This window comes from Furipterus horrens, unplaced genomic scaffold, assembly GCF_987537825.1.
Source record: "Furipterus horrens unplaced genomic scaffold, mFurHor1.1.pri manual_scaffold_3, whole genome shotgun sequence".
NCBI lineage: Eukaryota > Metazoa > Chordata > Mammalia > Chiroptera > Furipteridae > Furipterus > Furipterus horrens.
This window is the reverse complement of record NW_028327173.1, coordinates 195,405,936-195,427,861: the sequence shown is the minus strand read 5'-3', so window position 1 is coordinate 195,427,861 and position 21,926 is coordinate 195,405,936. Positions and strand designations below refer to the sequence as shown.

General features: G+C 35.9%; 1 protein-coding gene across 1 annotated transcript in view; it reads left to right on the top strand.

Moving 5' to 3' along the window:
• Positions 1 to 21,926, top strand: part of CEP128 (centrosomal protein 128) — a 353,412-nt gene that overhangs the window by 112,307 nt on the left and 219,179 nt on the right. The window contains exons 14-15 of the mRNA XM_090271263.1: positions 8,994 to 9,644; positions 12,799 to 12,963. Of these exons, the coding sequence (XP_090127389.1) occupies positions 8,994 to 9,644; positions 12,799 to 12,963 (816 nt within the window). The remainder of the gene's footprint in view (positions 1 to 8,993; positions 9,645 to 12,798; positions 12,964 to 21,926) is intronic.

Here is a 21,926-nt window from a genome sequence, read left to right as displayed (position 1 = left end):
TATCACAGCAGGCATTGTAATTTCCACTTTAAAAGCCTTAAAATTAATGCAGCATGTCACAGTTAGAGCAATGGTTAATCAGGGAAGAAAGGGTAACAGATATTTCATTGCAAATCCAAGTGTCCAGTTAATCTGTGATGTGGAAATACAGTGTAAATAATTTTGGAGAAAAGCCTTTTTTTTTTTCTTTCACCTTACTGAATAATACCTCTGATGAGTATTTAATTCTTAATAAAACTCTAAAGCCCTCTTAAGGCAGTAGTAATACTGCCAACTCCTTTTTATTTCTTTTTTAAGGCCAAATTATTTTCAAGAGTGCCTCCAGGGTATATTTGGAAGTGTATATTAAAATAAAAATGATAGTAGTTTACAAATAAGACGTTATGGTTTAAAGATAAATTAATTGTTTAATAAGTAACCTTGTTGAGCCATTTTATATGGTCAAAAGACATAGTCTTTGCACTTTTAAAATAGTTCTGTGCCATGAACATGGTATATGCTTCCATTTATTTGTGTCTTCCTTAATTTCTTTCTTCAGTGTTCTGTAGTTTTCCAAGTAATCATCTTTACCTCCTTGGTGAAATTTATTTCTAAGTACTTTATTTTTTTTGTTGCTATAGAAAATGGGATTTTTTCCCTAGTTTCTGTTTCTGATATTTCATTGTTGATATACAAAAATGCCTTCAATTTCTGAATATTGACTTTGTATCCTGCTATTTTGCCAAATGCACTTATTAGTTTTTTGGTGGAGCCTTCTTCTACGTACACTCTTATATAATCTGCAGGTAATGCCAGTTTCACTTCCTCCTTTCCAATTTGGATGCCTTTTATTTCTTTTTCTTGTCTGATCACTGTGGCTAGAACTTCCAATACTATGATGAATAAAAGTGTTGATAGCGGACACCCATGTTTTGTTCCTGACCTTAGGGAGAAAGCTTTTAGTTTTTGCCCATTGAGTATGATGTTCACTGTGGGCTTCTCATATATGGCCTTTATTAGGTTGAGGTATGCTCCCTCTATTCCCACTTTGCTGAGTGTTTTCATCATAAATGGGTGTTGTACTTTATCAGATGCTTTTTCAGCAACTGTTGATACGATCATGTGATTTTTGTCTTTCGTTTTGTTTATGTGCTGTATTATGTTTATTGATTTGCGAATATTAAACCATCCTTGCATCCCTGGGATGAATCCCACTTATCATGGCGTATGATCTTTTTAATGTTTTGCTGTATTCAATTTGAAGACTTAACATCATTGAAATGTCCATATTACCCAAAGCAATCTATAGATTCAATGCAAGCCCTATAAAAATACCAATGACATATTTCACAGGTTTAGAACAAATATTTCAAAAATTTATATGGAAACAAAAATGACCTTGAATAGCCTCAGCAATCATGAGAAAGAAGAACAATGTAGGAGGGATCACAGTACTTGATACCAAACTATATTACAAGGCTGTATAATCAAGACAGTCTGGTACTGGCATAAGGACAGACATAGAGATCAGGATAGACAGCCCAGAAATAAACCCATGTCTCTATGGTCAATTAATATTTGACAAGGGGGCAGGAGCATAAAATGGAGTAATAATAGCCTCTTCAACAAATAGTGTTGGGAGAACTGGAATGGTACATGCAAAAAAATGAAACTAGACCACCGACTTACACCATACACCAGAATAAACTCAAAATGGATAAAGGACTTAAACATAAACCATGACACCATAAAAGTTCTAGAGGAAAACACAGGCGGTAAAATCTCAGATACCCTACACAGCAATATTTTCACCAATAATTTCTCTAGGGCAAGGGAAATAAAGGAAAGAATAAACAAATGGGACTACATCAAATTAAAAAGCTTCTGCATAGCTGAAGAAAACATAAGCAAGATGAAAAGGGAACCAACTGTATGGGAAAACATATTTGATATGATACCTTGGACAAGGGTTTGATCTCCAAAATATATAAAGATCTTATATGACTCAACACCAGGAAGACAGACAATCCAATTAAAAAATAGGCAAAGGACCTGAACAGACACTTCTCCAGGGAGGACATACAAAGAGGGCCCATAGGCATATGAAGGAATGCTCAACATGACTAGCCATTAAAGAGATGCAAATTAAATCCACAATGTGATGCCACCTCACTCCTGTCAGAATGACCATCATTAACAAATCAACAAACAACAAGTGTTGGTGAGAATGTGGAGAAAAGGAAACCCTAGTGCACTCTTGGCAGGAATACAGACTGGTGCATCCCACAGTATGGGATTTCCACAAAAAACTAAAAATGGAACTGCCTTTTGATCCATTGATTCCACAGACGGGATTATACCCTAAGAATCCTGAAACACCAATTCAAAAGAACCTGTGCACCCCACATTCATAGCAGCACTATTTACAATAGCCAAGTGCTGGAAATGGCTTAAGTGTCCATCAGTGGATGAGTGGATCAAAAAAACTGTGGTACATTTACACAATGGAGTACTATGCAGCAGAAAGAAAGAAGGAACTCTTACCTTTCTTGACATCATGGATAGAACTGGAGAGTATTATGCTAAGTGAGATAAGCCAGGCAGCAAAAGAGAAATACCATATGGTCTCACCTAGAGGAGGAACCTAAGAAATAAAACAAACAAACAAGTAAAATAGAACCACAGGCATGGAAACAAGGAACAGACTGACAGTGACCAGAAGGGAGGGGTGAGGGGCAGAAGGGGGGAAAGAAGAGAAAATGTCTAGTCAAGGAATTAATATAAATGACCCATAGACATTGACAACAGGGTGGGAATTGACTTTGGGAGCAGGGAGTGGGTGGTGCAGGGGAGAACAAGGGGGTAAAATTGGGACAACTGTAATAAACAACAATAAAAAAATAAAAATAGTTCTGTGCCTACTTTCACTTATTTTTCCAGAATAATTTATTTTCTCCTTTAAGGTTTTCCAGTTAAAAAATACATTTGAAGGCTAAAGCCTTTTATTTCTTAAAATTGCTCTGATTTATTTAGTTTTTTGCTTTTTACATTTTTGAATCTTGGAGATTACCAGATATATATCATATTAAAAAACTACTTAATTAATGAAGGATATGAAATATCAAACTAATGACATAATCCCAGAAAAAACCAGAAATCAGATTGTATACTTTCCTGAAAAGATGATTCCCTGATGTTTACATGTTTACATCAGGGGATCATGATGTTCTTTTATGATGTGTTTAATGCATATTGAAAGAGCTAAAATTTTATTGATACAAACAATTACTCATTAATTGTAGTGTTTTTCTCATTATTTTTAAAATTAATTTATTTTAAAATTTAGGTGACACTGAGTATTATATTAATTTCAGGTATACAACATATACAATGGAATATTACTTAGCCAAAAGTAAAAATGAAACCTTTGTTTTTCTTTTAAAGTGCTGTTTGAAGTCAGTGGCTTTTTATATATGCTTTGAAAATGATAAAAAAAATTGATTCTGTTCATAGCATATGCTTTTTTGACTGTTTCCAAATTCATATTTCTTTTTAACATTCATAATGGGAATACCTCTTGTGTGTGTGTGCGTGTGTGTGTGTGTGTGTGTTTATTTTCTGAATTGACAGGATACTTGGCTTGCCTATGTACAGAGCTTTTTGCTTGATAGTCTTTCATTTAAAGAATCTTAAGTTGTCATCTTTTCTTTCTTTGTATTACCTTCATTCTGAGGAAAATAATGAGCTAGATGAGGGGGAACCCAAGAAAATCAGAATTTATTTTTTAAAAATTGTGTATTTATTCTTACATGTTTAAACTTCAGTCACCTTGAAAATACTCTGCATTAGATGCAATGCACCCATGGGGACGTCTTTAGCACCGCACAAAACAGTGTTTGAACTAATCAGTTTTGATGCCTTTTAGTGCTTCTGCCCTTTTTTTAGTTTCATCTCTTTCACATCGACAAAACATTTCCCTTTGAGGATTTTTTTCATACGTGGACACACCAAAAAAGTTTCCTGGGTCGAGATCAGGTGAATGAGAAGGGTCATGCCGCTTTTGGTCCAAAACTGCTGAACCCTCTGCGAGGTGTGGGCAGGTGTGCTCGTAAATCACCCATCATGAAATGCACAAATGCGTTGAGTCTTCAAAATAAAGTCACTAAAGCTGAACACAGCTTCTCACAACAACGCCAGCTGGTATGCTGATACAGATGGGTTCCTAGAACACTCACCTAGTGTGAGAAACCTCTACCAGAAGGGGCCCTCCCTCCAGAAGATAATTCTGTTTTTCCTTTTTGAAGTTTTCCCACATATTTAGTAAATATTGTCTTATAAAATTTGAATTTTTAATGGTTAAAAAATGAGAGGAATTAATGCTAAAGTGCATACTTTTTAAATATGTATGCAGCCCTATCAAATGCAATTTAGAAAAGGCCAGGTCATTGATATACAGGTTGGGTCAAAAGTAGGATTACAGTTCTTCTTGTGGAAAGTAATATAATAATTTATGCATAATAATACGAGAATAAACTTCTGCATACTCACAACTGTAAACCTACTTTTTGTTCCACCCTGTATTAGTATAATCCAGTAGTCTGTCTGCATGTTCCCTCACATGCAAAAAGATAACTTATTCTTCTTTCTAAAATCTCCTCCTCCACTTTTCAGATACTTGAAGAAAACGGCATGTACTTAGTCATCAGGCCCTTGAGGAGTTGGTTTCTGTTCCTATAGCCACCATAGTTCCAGACAGTATCGTTCCTTTCATGATTTTTCCCTACAGCTGTTGTTTGGAAGCTGGGTTTGCTTGGTGAGAACATTCTCTTCCCACTGTCGCTGCCTGCCACTTATTGCTCCATCAGGCCTCCGCGTTCCTCATGGATGTTTGCACCTGGCTTCCCCTCAACCTGTTTCATTACGTGGAATTTTTGCCATCATCTGTGGTGACCTCCAGGCTCCAGCCAGCAAACCATTGAATTTGGTATCTTCCTACTTCAATAATTTCCCACTTTCCCTTCAAACCGCTCAGCAGCTAAATTCTGTGACTGAAATTTGTTATCATCTGTAATTTCTCTAATGCTCAAATCTTTAGTTCTAAAATGCCAGCCTCTGACCTGACACATTCCTTTTATTCTCCTTGCCTTTTTTAACCATTGCCATCTGATTTTGATCTTCCCACATTCCTCTGGTTGATCAGCCATTTCCTAGAATCCTTTTTTTTTTTTTTTTCTGTCAGACTGGACTTCATGAAAACCAACTCTGATGACATGCTTCCTGGCATCATCAATTTCTTCCTCTGCCTCACACATTTTACTGACCTTCAATCTATAACCAACCCAAGTCACCACTTTTTCCATTCCTGCTCCTGAATAGTACCAGCAAAACGTACATAGAAGTATCAGTCACCTCCTACAGTGGTCTTGGTTACCTCTCCACCCCAGTCCATTCCATTCCATTCAGAAATTCATGGGGACCAATTACTAGGCATACAACCCTGTTCTGATGAATGAAGCATGAGCTATGAAGTCTGTTAGGGAACTGTAGGTAAAAATTTACTCACTCCTAAAAAAGATGCACAAGAAGGGAGTTTTTTTTCCTCCTCTGGATCTTGTTGTGTTTGGCCACAGTGCCAGGAATGGCTGAAGCTGTCTTACTGTGGTCCTGAGCACGAGCCTCATACAGAGGAGAGTATTGCTGAGAGAAACGCAGAGAGGTGAACCTAGAGCTTTGACCTACTGAGTCTGGAGCAGTTCTGCCCGGGTCGTAATGAATTAACTTGGTGGTTTAAGTCAACCTCTAGTTTTCTCTTAGAAAAAATTCAAGCTGATGTGAAACATCAATTCTAGAAGTAACGAGCTATTAGTAAAAGAACCAAACTATAGGATTGGCTAAATGGAGAAGTGGGGTGGCATCTGGAAGGATCTTACATTACTAAAGGGAAAGTTGGCAAACCTTACGTACTGTGCTATTGGAAATAGTTGGTTCAACCCTTGGAAAGCATACCTTGGGGCATTGATGCTTTGCGTTGGAGTGTGGTATTAACTGACCAGTAGGAAAACTTTAGGATATCGGAATATGCTGTGTACCTATTGCAGCCTTCAGAAAGTTCCTACAAGAGAAAGAGAAGTATGGGTTCAAGCCGATCTGTCTAAAAGCAGAGAGCAAGATATTTTTGGTGTGGGGAGACTGAAAATCAGCACTCTGTAATCCAGATTTTTGACTATGATAATTTGGAATCGTTGAGAGTTGGAAAAATCAAATGATCTATCCATGCTGAAGTCCAAGGAAGCGAGGGAGGTAGGAAACTTAGTAGAAGTAAATATGAAGTAAAAAGAAAGCTGATTTCTCAGGCCCTGTGCAAGGACTTCTGCTTAAGCATTTCTGGCTAGACAAAGAAGCCCCAAGTCTAACGTTTTAAGTTCTCTCAAGATAAAGGCTATTCAACTGAGGGCTCCTGGGAATGGCTAGGATATTGAGGTGGTGGTTAAGACACTAACATTTTCAGACTCTGAGGCAATATCTAGACAAAATCTTGGGTTGTGGCTACTAGCCAAGCAATTAAGCAAGAACAGATGGACAGAACTTAGTTTTTAGTATCTGTGTTGCCAAAGAAATTCCAAACTTGACCAACATAGTCTGTCACTGTCACCTTGGTTATTACCTGATGTGATGGAGAGTGGGGGGTAAAACCTGCAGAATTGTGGAGTAGCAGACAGAGCCTGAGCTTTGAAGGACTTTTCCTGAGCCTCCCAACCTCCACATTTTCTGCTATGTGAGAAACATAAGTACCCTCACTGTTTAACTTTAGGAAGACATGAGGGTATTGTATTTTAAATCAGATATTTTACCTGATAGAGCATTATCTTGAAAATATGATTTTTATCTTCAGGGCTGCATGAAAGCCTCTTAACTCATGGTCAGGAGGCTATGTTAGTTGTTCTACAAATTAATCACTATATTTAAACCTCCTCCCCTTTTAGTCAGATGGGTATCAATATCCTTATAGTCAAGACTTGATTCTATCATTTTTTTGTCTTTTCTAGTGTGGTAAGTAGAGTGACCTCCTAAAGATATCTCACTCTTAATTTCTGGTACCTGTGAATATGATATCACTGCCATGATTATGTTATGTTATATGGCACAGATGACCCTTAAGATTAAGAGATGATCTGGATGTGCCTAATCGATAACAGGACCTGTTAAAAGCAGATAAAATTTTGTGTCTGTTGGGAGATGGGGAAGTTAGAGGGATTCAGAACCATGAGAATGATTCATTGTGCTGTTGCTGGCTTCAGAGACAGAGGAGTCCAGGATCCAAGGGGTGCCGGTGACCTTTAGAAGTCAGAACAACCTGTGGTCCAAGGCTTAGGAAGAAAACAGGGACCCAAGTTCACAGAACTAAATTTTGCCAACAAAATGGATGAACTTGGAAGTGGATTCTTCCCCAAAGCCTCCAGATAAGAGCCCAGGTCAGCTAACACCTTGATTTTAGTCTCCAGAGACCCTTAGCAGACTGCCTTGCCTGGAATTATGACCTATAAAAACAGGGAGGTAATAAGTGGATATTGTTTTTAGCCACTAAATTTGTTGGAATTTGCTACACTTCAATAGAAAAATAATACATCTATTCTTAGGCTTATCTTTATTTCTGGGCATTTTTTCCTGACTTACAATCTTTCCAAAGTGAATTCATTTATCTGTGTTCCAGTCTTTTCAGTCCAGGGACATTGACTTATCAGTTATCCCCGCTCTTCACAGTTCTGATCACCCTCTTGCATTAATACCTCTCTGGGATCCTGGCTTCTCCTTGAACTTAAATCTCATGCCCATTTTCTGTTTCTCCTTTCCCACTAGCCTTCACAGCCTTGTGATGTAACTATTACTATCTTTATAAACACAAATAATTCCCTTCAGACCGCAGAACTGCTTAAGCCTGGACTGAGAAGCAAATTCAGCTCTCTCTTGTCCAATCTCAATTGCTCAGTCACCCACCCACCTCCTTTTATTACTTCCCATGTCAGCCTCATGCTGTTTCTCCCAGTTGGAACTGAGAGGAATTTCAGGACACTTTTTATTTTTAAGTGATTGACTCGTTAAATTTTATCATGAATTGTTTCACCCTGACATATTAAAATGCCAAGTGGAAAAACGCCTTGCAAGTATTTGCATTTTAACTCATTATTTCAAATTCTTAACTGAGAATCTTCATTTCTTTTTTTTTCCCCCGGTTCAAACTCTGATGAGCATCAGTAAGCAGGTAGAGGTTGTCTTTGGTGCCTGAATGGGGTGTGTGTGTATGGCAGTTTCTACTTCCTTAGCTGCTGGCTTTTTTTATTTGCATCTATGATTGGAGAGGATTAGAGGTTAGTTCTTGGTCTCTGTCCCTCAATGTAAATCCTAACCTGCTAACAAGGCTGGCAGAGGCCGAGGATCCGTGACTTTTCTCTTGAGTCCCTTCCCAACCTCTCCTAATCTTAAATTAATCTCATGTCTACCTTTATGGGGCTTCAAGACTCCCAGTTACATGCTGTTGTGTTTCTTGCCACTACTGACATTACCTTTCTTAGGTAGTTTCTGTGTGCTTCCCTATATTACCTTCCATATCTGTTTTGAGGCTTCTTGTTTTTAAAAGTGTGGCGTTGAAATACAACTCATCATTATTTTAAGTAAACTATACATATTATTTCAACCTCTGGTAAATTATAATAAGAATTTTTCTTTATGTTTTCTTTACCTATGTTTTATTTTACATTTAAGTAATTATGTATGATCAAAAATTGGTATGTTTTGGTGAAGAAAATCTAAAACATTTTAGTGTGGTACTGTGATACTTCAGGGTCACTATAGTTTTCTTCCTTTTTCTAGGCTAAAAATTTTTTTTTTAATTGAAAATATACAAATTTAATGAATTTTTCTTTTCTTTGGGGATTAAACTTTATTTTGTTTTCTGACAGTGTCTATGGTGAATTTTATAGTAATTTTTTGTTTGTTTTATATTTTTAATCTGATAGATCCTAAAAGAAAAGGATGAATTAAAAAACCAGCTTCATGCAGCGTTACAACAAATAGAGAATCTTCGAAAGGAATTGAACGATGTCATAGGCAAGCGGGCCCTTCAAGAGGAGGAGCTTCACTGTAAGGAACAGAAACTAAGTGATGTTAAAGCTCATCAAGCTGACCTTGAACTAGAAGTCAAGGCTAACCTGGACAGCATCCACAGGCTAGAAACTGAATTGCAAAAGCAGAATAAGATTCAAAGCCAGATGAAAGTTGAGAAAGCTCACCTGGAGGAAGAAATTGCAGAGCTAAAGAAGAGCCAGGCCAAGGACAAAGCTCAACTTCTTGAGATGCAAGAGGCCATCAAGGACTTGAGTGCCATTCGGGCAGATCTTGCCAATAAATTGGCCGAGGAGCAACGAGCCAGGAAAGAGGTGCTTAAGAACCTCTCTGACCTCAAGACACAGGCAGAATCTAGAGATGAAGAAACAGCCACAATCATTACACAGTTAAAGCTAGAACGAGATGTTCATCAGAGGGAGCTGGCGGATCTCACGTCATCATTGCAGAGTGTGAAAACTAAACATGAACAGAATATCCAGGAGCTGATGAAGCACTTCAAGAAAGAAAAGAGTGAAGCTGAGAATCACATTAGGACGCTGAAGGTACCTGCACAGAATTACCCTGATGATACTGAAGGAATTCTTCTGGTGACTCATGAAGTTAATAAAATGTAAACTAATAGAGATCGTTCTGTATTTCCAAGCACTGAACGTAAGCTAAAACTAACGATAACAAGGCTTATTCATGCCTGTTTGGCCAGGCTGAAACGAGTTATAGCAGCCCCCCTGGGAGCACCTATTTCAGAGCACTAAAGCCTCTTAAAAAGAACCTTTAGCTATTTTGGGAGTTCAGGGAAAGCGGAGGTGGCAGTAAGTTGTGGGCCTGAAATGGACCCTCATTCAGCATTTATGACCTCCTAAAATATAAAATGCAAAAGACTGATCAAGGCTATAGAAGCTATAACCACAGTCCTTATTAGCTTGGTAACTAAAGTGAACCAGCTTGTGGGCTGTGTAAACCCAAGGCTTTTGAGATTTACTCTTTCTTTTCTGAATCAGAGTAGCCTGGGTAAACCCATACTTGAGATCTTGCCTTTGGGAAAATGTTTCCAAGGTCTAATGGTATTAGTATTATAACCATGCAGAGGAATGATTTTATAACATGATTGTTAGGAGTATGATAAAGCTATTCCTTCTTGCAGCTTCATTTTTTTCCTCCATAGCACTTATCATTGTATAGATTCCATATTTAATTTTTAAATCAGTCTTTATTAGAATGAAAGCTCCATCAGGACTGGGATTTGAGACTGTTTTGTTTACGGCTGTATCCCACGTGCCTAGAAGAGTTCCTGGAACTTGTTAATATCTGTTGAATAGGTGAATAAATGGATAAATCTTCAAAAGTTAATTATAATTTTTTTCAAAATTTCTTGAAATGCAACTACCGTAAAATGCTTATGATGAAAGATGAAATTATATTGAAGTAGTTGATATTTGTAGAATGTTCTCAGCTATTTTATGAATTCTGCCCCAGTCCTACGTAACCTACTGGCAGTAGTGGATTTGGGGTCATTAATTGGGGTGGGCAGAGCAGAATGAAGGCTGAAGAATAGGTAAGAGGTCTTTACTATATTTCATTTTACCAAAAATACCATTAGTTGTAAGATGCTACTAAGAAACAAAAATACTTCTTGTGAAAACATGACATGCTATTAACTGTAAGACAATATTCCAAAACAGAAATGGTAAAAGGTGAAAAATTATGTCTTAGTATTGATTAAATATGGCATAATAGTCCTTCAGAGTTGATGAGGACATGAACAAAAGTAGAATTAGAGATATGAAAAAGAGCTGATTTTAAAGAAAATAAAATAGAGATTCTATGTTGATTGTGACAATAGCAGTAATAGTGGAAGACACTTTTTAGCAGTATGTGCCAGTCATTGCTATAAAAACTTCACAGGTGTTAATCATTTAATACTAACATTATCCTTGCAGATATTTAGCCTTTTTGCACCTAATTAATAAAACGAGAACAGTCATGTCTTTATCACGGGGTTTTGTGCGTGACATCATTTTGCAAACCCTAAAATGAAATATAAATGTAATAATAAAACCACAACAAGAAGCAAGCTCTTTGTCAAACTTAGGCATTGGTGTGCTGGTGTTTAAAATAGGCTCTCTGGTTTAGGGTGGGGGAGGAACCCTGATCTGTAGTGTTTTCCAAGTGCAGTGCTGTCTGTACCCACTTTTGAGTGGCTTCAAGCTTTCAAACACGACATCACAGGAGAGGGCAGATTTGGCAAGAGATCAGCACAGCTGGTTCTTGAGAGTTTCTGTGAGCGAGCCCCAGCACACCACTGGCTTTAGGGGGGACCTTCTATAGCTCCTCTTTTTGTAAGATATGAAGGTAAGTCAAAGCATTCTGTTACAGCCTAAACTCATAATTGAGCAATTTTCCTGATGAGAGAATTTATTTTGTAAATTTATTTCTGGGCTATAAATACATGATCCCTCATAAAAAAATCAATTTCTTTTTTAATTCCTAGTGGCATCAAGTTTTAAGTGAATTTTGTGGTATGTGTAAAATATAGATTTTGTCTAAAACTCACAAAACTTCTTTCTTTCAGGAAATTGCTTTCAATAATTGTGTTTCTATATACCTGATTAAAACCATAATAAACTTATGAAAAGAAAAATATATTTTAGGCTCTGTAAGTAAACAGATATGGTAGGTATGACCAGTTAACATTCCAACGTGCAGCTGGCTTATGGTATATGTACCTTTTGAAAAGCAGTGTGGCAGAGTAGTTGAAAGCATGGATATTGGAGAGAATTCTTGCGTTTGAATCCTGGCTCTGCACTTAATCACTACTACCCTTGGGCAAGTTATCAGTGTCTCTGTGCTTCAATTTCCAAAAAGTAGGCAATCATACTACCTCCTCGTCAGGATGTTGTGAGGACGGAATAAGGAAAAACTACCCAAAAGGTCTTAGAGCAGTTCACGACATAGTGTTTACATTGTCATTATTTTTAAAAGTCTTTAAGCTCACACACACGGCAAGTCTTTATTGAATTCCATGCACAGAATACGTTATTCCAGATTTTAAAAAGCTGGTTCTGGTTACACGCCAATTAAAGATTAAAAAACAAAACAAAACGGGTACTTTATTATAGTGCTGATACTGAAACAATCACTGGTAAACGCTTTCTCATCTTATTTGTAGTTTCTTGGCTGCTGCAATTCATAATCTTTTTAGCCCCACAAGGGTGGTACCGATAACAGCATTGTACAAAAGTACTCAATTCTTTCACTAAAAGGAGGAGGTAGGTGACTGGTAATGTCGTCAAGCTTCTTTTGTGAATGAGAAGAGCGATCAGCCGGGAACATCTCATAGTACTTTCCTTTGGGATGCGTCTCTAATAACTCCTCCCCCTCTCAGCAAAGTCAGTGTCCCCTCCCGGGTTGCCACAGTGCCCTCCCTACACTTCTCATTCATTGTTGTAGAAATTGATTTTGGCACTTGTCTCTTTTACTGTTCCAATATCTGTCATGGACAGCACCTAGCACAGTACCTCCTACTTAGTAAATGCTCGGTGAGTGCTAAGGATGAATTGAATAAATGCAAAGAGCATTTCTTTTTTCTGTGTGTGTACAGACCCATAGAGATAGCAACATCTTGAGGTATTTGCCTGCTGATATAACGTGTAATGTGTTTGGTGTACAGTGTGGCTTTTCTCCTTCTTTTTTTCTCAGGCAGAAAGCCTAGAAGATAAGAATACGGCCAAAGTCCATCTTTCCCAGCTAGAGAAGCTGAAAGCACAGTGTGACAGGCTGACGGAGGAACTGACCCAGAATGAAAGTGAGAATAAAAAACTGAAGCTAAAATATCAGAGTTTGAAGGACCAGCTAGAGGAAAAGGTAAAAATGTTAATGAATTCTAATTTAAAAGACTTGTTTGAATTTCTTCTAGAACATGTATATTAATAAATGCAAATTGTCATATTTCATAGGAACGATGTATTGGTGCCACGAAAAATGATAGAAGTTTATTAGAATGCTGTTTGTCATTTTAATTATTATTTTCAACCAACCATTAATTTTCTCATACATTTGGTTTTAAATTTCTTCTGGGTCTTAAAATAGGAGTTTAGAGGCAAGGTAGCAAAGGAAGAAATTTTAGTTTAATTGAGGACCTACTATATCTCATGAATTTATGCCAACTGACTTAATATGTGTACTTAATTCTTACAACTCTGGGGTAGAGTTTATCAATCCTCTAACCTATGAAGAAACTGAGGCTCAAAATAACATATATAACAGATAATTGCTCAGTATATGCTAGACACTTTTAATGCTCATAGTAATTTTATGAAATCAATGCTATTATGCTCCGTTTTGCACTTACAGAAGCTTTTAAGTGGATTGGTAACGCTGGACCATCCTGTCTGTAGTGATGTCTGTTGATTTTCAGTATCTGCTATATATCAGACATTGGGTAGAATATTAGAGACTTTGAGAGAGTCACTACTTTTGTGGCAGTCAATGAAGAATTAAAGCCAGAATATTTAAATTCACTTCTTGTTTCTTCCACCAACTTCCTAAAAGGATTTTCAGGGGAGTGTGGTAGAAGTCGAATGTAACAGAGACCATTAAAATATGAATGATCGGTTAAGGCAGACTCGACCTGGCCAGATAGCTTAATAAGGGTTACAAAAATCAAGGATGGACTCTCACTAGGTTGGGTGTCATAAAACTCTTTGTAAACCTCAAGGAAGCGACTTTCCTCATGCTTTGCTCCCCTTTTCCTCTTTTTCGTTGTTTGCAAAATTCCCCATATTTTGTGTGTGTGTGTGTATTAGATTTGTAATAATTGTTAAAATCAAGAAAGTAAAATATAAATTAGTTTGCAATTTATGATTAAATGTGCTAAGTGGGTTAATTTAGGCCTACGCTTTTGAAAACCACTGTATTTTAGTTTTTAAGTTATGCTTTGGTTTGATTATGTCTAACGTTCACACATATTTAATGTATCTGTGGCCAGGGTGTAGTTGCTGTGGAGGTAATGCTAAAATTTCTAACTTTTTCATAATTAAAATTTTAGCCAGAAGATGTGTTACCGTGTTTTATATTTACTCATTTGCATTTAAGAAATAGTGGTGAAATTTTTGGTATGTTGAAAATGTCAAGTTTACCTTGTTCTGCTTAAAATAAATGTTTCTTTACTGACTCTATTTGTTATGTCTGAGGTGTAGCTATATGACATATAAATGGAACATTCACCTTAGAGTTTTAAGGGTTAATGATTATATTTTATTGCTATGTATTGAGCATCTAGTATGTGGCAGGCATTTGGCTGGAGGCTGAGGATAGGATATAGATAAGACACAGGTGTGCAATTGGATACTCAAAGTGGGATCTTTAAAAATAAAATCCCTTTCAGTTGTGAAAACTACATAGTTGAGTCCCACCAGTGGGTGCTAATTTAGAGAAAAGATGTTTCTGAAGTCTGTAATGGTGAATAATCTTAAAGATACACAGGTGCACACACTCACAAATATATACAGCTCATGAGGTCTGTCCAGACAGGTTTCATGTTACATGGCTGGACACTTTCTGGACAGACCAATAAATATACGCATGTTTATGTATGTGTATGTTGGCCTGACCCAGGGAAATAAAAACAAGAACACAAGGCAAAACGCATTTTCAGGGAAAAAAGTCCCTGTGACTTGTAGCCCGAAGATTACTGTTTAAGCAATGCAGTGAACCTGATAAATGGGGCTTATGGATTGAAGGGGTTTGCAATGGGACCCTGTTGGAATCCAAAGGGAAGCCTTTCTTGTTTACTTAACAAAGCAGTCTTCTGGCAGGCCCACCCCTGACATAAACACGCAACACTCCTTATGCCACTACCACACGCTTCCCCCTTTTTAAAAATGTCTTGCTACGATTTTGACTGTGTACGTTGGTTTGGGCCTTTGTCTCTTGTCAGGTTCTTGGTAAGCTGAGAAATGTTGAAACTGCATCCAAATTCCTATGTAGCATTAGTGCCAGCAGCTGTAATCAGTAGTAGGGGATGCTCTTCACATATATGCACAAAATAACAGACTTGAGCATATCTGCCTCATGTGTTCAGTGTTCATATGTAGTGATAAAACACATTTCTTCCAACTTCTGATTTTGCTATAACATCAAATGTTTATTTTTCAATTTTACATGACAAGGAGAACAAGTATTATGCAACCCACAGAATTTTTACATATGCAGTTAAGACTTTATTATGAGCTTCTTGCAAAGGAAAAAGCTTAAAATTTTAAAGGAAAATAGTTGATTTCTATTTTTGTCATAAGAGGATCTTACCAATATCAAACTTTTTATTCTTTTGGCACTTACCTCAAAAGTCATAATGCTATTTATCAGAAATATATTTTTCTTGGTTTTACGGGAATCTCTGAGTCATCAAAAGTTAGTTTATAATTAAATAATTTTTGTTCAGCAAGTCACCAAAATTTACATAATGAAGGTTTTAAATGTCTTATCTACATAGATCTATATCTGATCTAATTTTTAAGAGTTTTCATTAACACAGGTATGAGTTTATTAACGATACTGGTCATCTTCCTAGGACTTTCCAAGTAACTGTTTAGTATAAGTATTGAAAGATTGATTTTAATTTTAAACATATTTGCATAATATTTTAGATATAGCTCGTGCCTAAAATTAAGAAAACATTATTTGGTATTCTGTTTATGCTCCATATATTCTCTTGATCCTTACATTTTATAATATGAATATCTTATGAAAAATACATACAGTAGTTTGGGCAGGTATATTTATAAGCAATTAGAAAAAATGTTATAAAGGAAAGGATAGATATTAAATTGTTATTCTTGAGTTCAATGAAAACATAATAAAACATTTATTTTCAAATGTTAGTGAAATAATATAATTTTAATGAGTTTCTATAAATTCTGAAAGTATAGATTTAAAAATGTTTTTATTTTAAAGGGAACATTTAAAAATAATAAAAGTAGAATTTGTGAAAAATGCAGGGCACTTTTTTTTGTTTAGAAAGATGTAAAAACTCATGTAATCTCACCACATAACTTTTTAAAAATTCACATTTTAGTGAAATTCTTTTTAGGCTTTTCCACACACAGAGCCCCCATTTGGGATCATGCTCTGTGCACAGCTGTGTATTCTGAATTTACACGTCACTAAATGTTTTTTAAAATCAAGTTTATTTACCACCCAACATTTCATCTGGTTAATGTAGCATAATTTTGTGGTTGAGTACATTATTTGTGTCTTTTCTATTTTAAAATTATAGATCAAGTAGGTTTTATCCTGTATGATCCAGTGCTTTCATACTTGGAATTTTCATTTGTATTTTTACTGTTTTAATTCTAAGCAGAATTATGAGAATATGCTCCTTGTCACTTGAGACCCAACCCTGGAGGAAGCCAGAGGTATCTGTTCTCATTTTACTTTCCTCCTGCAATCCACTGATAGTCACAACCATATGCGGAACATCTGTTACAGGAGACGCTGTTATATCGGGTACACACATATCTTACAGCTATAGCTAGCCTTGGCAATGTTGAAAGATTCCTCAGCATTTTCTGTTTTTTTCCCCACCTCCCCCCAAATCTGTGTTAGCGTTTGTTTTTAGCAAGCATTGTCTCAGACTTGACAGGGTTGCACTGCACTGTTATACAAAGGTTTTATTTCCCCAGACATTTCACATCAGTGTACTTGTAAAGTGTAAAAGGACTTTAAACATCTTCTTTTAGAGATGAGTTAATTTTGGCCCAGAGAGTGAATTGACTTGCCCAAATGCTCCCAATTGTCTATTGGTAGAAATGAAAATAGGACTCAGGTTTACCAATCTTATTTTCTCCCTGTATCAGAATCTGTAAGAACCACTTCTGGGCAGTAGGTTACATAGCTTATCTGGGATGCTTAGCTGTCTCACGTAGTACTTGCTTATTTCCATAGTTAAACTTAACTTACTCTTTAGAGGACCTTATTTTCTATTATTATTTGTTTCAGGATATGACAGTGAAACTACAATGAAACAATTAGATACCTTAACACCACAAATTGTGATAAATCTAAGACTATAGCAGTTCATGGGAACTTAAATATTGAATACATTAGGATTCATAAAAATGTATTTTGGTTCCTTTCCATGGAATCCTTTAAATCTTTTGTGAAGTGTTACCTAGCAACATATTTTAAAGCTATGGCTATGTTAGATAAAAACTCTTAGGAAATAGTTTTCTTGTACAAAATATGGATCTTTGATCAATGATAATTTTCATTTGCAAGTGTAACTATGACACCCGTTTTTACAGAGGGTGGAAACTGAGGTTGAGAGTATATTGTGTCTTGCATAACATTGCATAGTTTGTGGTGGAAACAGGATATGAACACAAATTCCTTTTATTTTTCCCCTTTATTTATTGCCAGTAAAATGACTCATAGTTGTGTCTTTTCACTGCACTCATAGTGTTGAATTTAAATTTAGGGTTATTATATTCAACAGATTACCATACACTCTTTGATTTCTTTTTAGCCTGACACAAATTTTGCCAAAGGAGTCATTAATGATCTTGTTAAAAAAACCAGATATTGCCACATACAAGGTATCTGTGACAGGAAAAAATGAATCAGTGTTGTTTAATTTTGTGTTTCAGTTCTAATTTGACCATCTGTTTCCGTTGCTGTTTTTCATGATGTGAACAAATATATAGATGATTGTCATACAGCAATTCTGTAAAAATGTTTACTACTTTGCAAACTCACAGTTCCACAGTTCTGCTAAAATCACTTTTATAGAAGGTAGAATTCTCCGATTTCAAATTCTTTCCATAAGGACAAGAAAGAAGTAGAAGCAAATGATTTCTAATATTTACTTTAATGTTTACACTTTAGGCCAGTTCTAGACAGACTATGCTTTTTCTTTGGCACTTCTTCTATTTCAAATTATGTGAGTAGAATAAAGCCGTAGCTACCACAAATTTATGTGGAGGCAAATTTAAACCAGATACTCTACAAAAACACTAATTAGGATATTATGAGTAATTTCCTGTCATACTTCTGTCATCTTAAAAGCAACAGTGAAAATAATAAAATGATCAAATTAAAGGTAAACGTATACATTTTGTGTTTGTCATTGGTAAAGCATTTTTAATTGAACCGCTTATAGTCATTAAGTCCAGAGTAGTCCTTGACTTTTACAGAGAATTTACTGAAACATCGGAGCACTTACCATGTATTAAATACTATGCCAGATATTAAGGAACAAGTTTAGAATGCAAAGGTCAAGTGACTATACAGTGGGGGCAGTGATACAAATAGTTGCTGCAGAGGGGGGAACAATAAATAAAGGCAGATAGAAGTACATCTGGTCTCTGCTTTCCAAAATGAAACAGGTGTGGAAAAGCCATTTTCAAAGTCTGTTTTGTTTTTTTTTTGCAATGACTTGTCTATTAACCATTAACAAAAGAGGTTGTTTGTCAATGAATTTAAAGAGTGAAGTTAAAGTTTGGGGCTTTTATCTCCTAATTTGAACTTGATTGAGAGGCCTGCCATTTAATCCTTAACTTGCTGAGTGGTTGATAACTACAAGAGGAAGTAGTTCTATTTGGGTGCTTTTAAAAAAATCCTGTATACTATTAGTTTGATTTCATTTAATTTTGAAATTATGAGCAATACCCATAGTGTAGGAATTTAGCTGAATAATGGCACAGAATTGTTTGGAGTGTGGCAATCCAAGGGGACTGGGCCACATGAAGGGTTCTGTACTGTATCTCTCCCAGGGCTTTCCTTAAATTAAGCAGTCCTATCTTGCTTTGGTGGATCTTCAAAGGGAATATAAGATGAGTGTCCAGATTTATATTCATTGAATTTTTCTATCATGACTATTTAAAATGCTTGTTAATTCAGTCCATTTTGTCATTGTTAAATACGCAGTATTCTCTAAATTTTAGGAAAGAAAAACAGCTAAGAGGTATTTACTGTATATATGAGTTATATTACTTGGAGGCTTTTAAATAACTTTTAAATCATATTCTTTTATAAGAATAAATGCATGCTTAAGGATCCTTTAGGAAAAAAAGCGGGGGGAAGAAATTTTGATGGTTTTTAAAGACACTATGCTTATAAATATTTCTCTGGAGATGAAGGATACATTCCTTTTTCTTTTGAAAATTAAACAATGTTAGTTCCAAATGCATAATTTGAAACTCTAGTTGTTTGTTCCCTTGTCCATATTTTGTTTCAGAAATAGAAATGCATCAAAAGTGGCTTCTTTTAAATAATGTTATTTCTGTTTCCAGGCATTTGACTTGATAGAAATATGTAATAATTACAAAATGGTCCTAAAACTTAATAAATGCATAAAATACCCTTTAGAGATATTTTTGTTTCCAATTTGGAATGTTAATTTTTAGGAATGTATCCAATACATATCCTAACACTTTTTTGTTTATGCTGCTGCTGATCTTTGTATTGCTCAATATTCTCCCAGAAAATGATACTAAAAAGCCTGGTGCAAAAAATAATTCACTTAAATGGGGTAAGAAGTTTAAATTTGAATTTCTATTTTTTGTTTTTGTCTTAGGGATAACTTTCCCAAGCCTGCCTAAGACCAGTTAGGAAAGTTTTTCACACCAACGTTTTAATGTGCGTCATATTCCTCTATCCAGTGTTCTGATTATGTCCTTATTTTTTCTGTTAGCTCCACTGCTTCAGTAATGTTCTCAGTCTTACTCTTAACGTACTATTAATCATAACTTCTTTTTCTCCTTTGAAGGAAATAGTGTAAAGCATCTACTTTCAGATGTAAAAAGTATATGTAACCCACCAAATAGCTTTTTTATTTTAGGAAACCAGTCTTTTAGTAGTAATTACAATGTGTTTTTGCTTACTAAATAGATATAAAGAACCACCTTGTTCTTTCATACATGGACCAGTACTTAATTCATCAGCAAGTCCTGTTGTTTTTATCCTCAGAATTTACTCTGTATCTGATTATGTCTTACCACGGGCAGCACTCTCACTTTAGTGACATCAGCTTGCCTTGACAGGATTCCCTCACTTATTGCGGGTATTATGTACATTCTAGACCCCCCGCGATAGGTGAAAATCCATGAAGTAGGAACCTTACATTTAGTTTAGTATTTATATATATTTTAAGGCTTTATAAACCCTTCCCACACACTTATAAGCCGTTCCCAGTCCCTTATTAACCTTTTCCACACTTTTATATACACTACTTATGTTCTAAACATATTCTACACTCTTAAACCTACGTAACTTTAACAACATACATATACAGTACCGCAAAATCCCATGATATAGTGAAACGTCCACGATAAATAATTAAATATAATATTTTAAAAAATTCTGCAATACACTGAGGCTGCAATAAGTGAACCGCGATATAAGGAGGGACTACTCTAATCTGCTACGGAGAAGATGCTTGCCCTCAATGAGTTTGCTAATTAATTTGTTGCTAAAACTAACTTACTGAAACACAAAAAGTTATTTGAGTTCAGAGATTTGTTTTTATTTTTTTAATTGTGTAGTTGGGATCCACTATGCTTAGCACATAGAGAATACACTCAAAAAATACTTGTGGATGAAAGGAACATTAAAGGATGTTATGTTCCAGAAAATTTATTGACTTCCTCCTTTTTGTAAGACACTCTACTAGGTGCTGGGATATTTAAATGAAGAAGAATAAGATTTTTGACCTAGAGGGATTTATAGTCCAGTGAGGGGACATATATAAAAGATACAGCTAGTAGTACGTGCTAGAGCAGAAGCTCATATAAAGTGTCAGTGGAGCATAGAGAGGACACATAGCCTTCCTAAGAGTTCAAGTGTTCTGTCTTGTTATGATATCCATGCGGTTGAGGAAGGAGGTGCATATTGTGGGGCTTTTGTAATGAGGAAAAGAATTCAGTCTTAGAACCTTTGCTATTTCTGAGTAGTGTTGTGTTCACAGAGGGCCAGGGATATGCCTAAGTCAAATCCATGGAGACTTTCTCAAATTGATCACAACTATAGATTTTAGAATTGTTGTTAATTTGGTTTATTTTTGATACCAATCTAAGTGTTTAATAGAAATCCATTCTTTGAATTTAAGAAATCTACTGTCATATACGATCATCTATTTTTTAAGAAGTAACTTTGTAAAAAGTAGTTATGGTGTGACCAGCACTTAAGGTGTTATTTATTTATTAGCTGTTTTGCAAGACAGTTTGAACTGCGGTGTAGTAATTCTCCAGATTAACCTTTTTAAAAACCTCCCGTTAACATCCATAGTATGTCCTTCTCGTTGAGTTGTGCTGCTCCTTCGGCTTTGGCTCTTTCGGCTTTGGTTGGTGTTTCATACTGTATTTTAACTTCCTTACAGCTGCATCAACTCTGTTGGCATAAGTAATGTGAGCCTTCTTTACAGAGCCAGATAAATGGCTTCCAGACAGATTCAATTTTTGTTCAGGCTAGTTTCATTATTTGCCTTGTAATGCTAGTGTCCTGGATTTAAGGCTTAGGCATACAGTTATCTTCTGTTACAGAAAGACTCTTTCTCAAAACTTTTTAGGTGATGTGTGCAGGTCTAGAGTTTCAACAATCTGCACTTCCAATTACTTTGAATTACATTGTGGTAGTTTTTACTTCAGTCTTTAATACAGGGTGGAGCAAAAGTAAGTTTACAGTTGTGAGTATGCAAAACAGAGTTTCTTCTTATATTATTTATTTATCATATTACTTTCCATAGGAACAGCTGGAAACCTACTTTTGCCCCCCCCCCCCCCCCCATATTATTTGATCTCTCTCAACTTCTTATCCTTTCTCTCCCCCAGCCC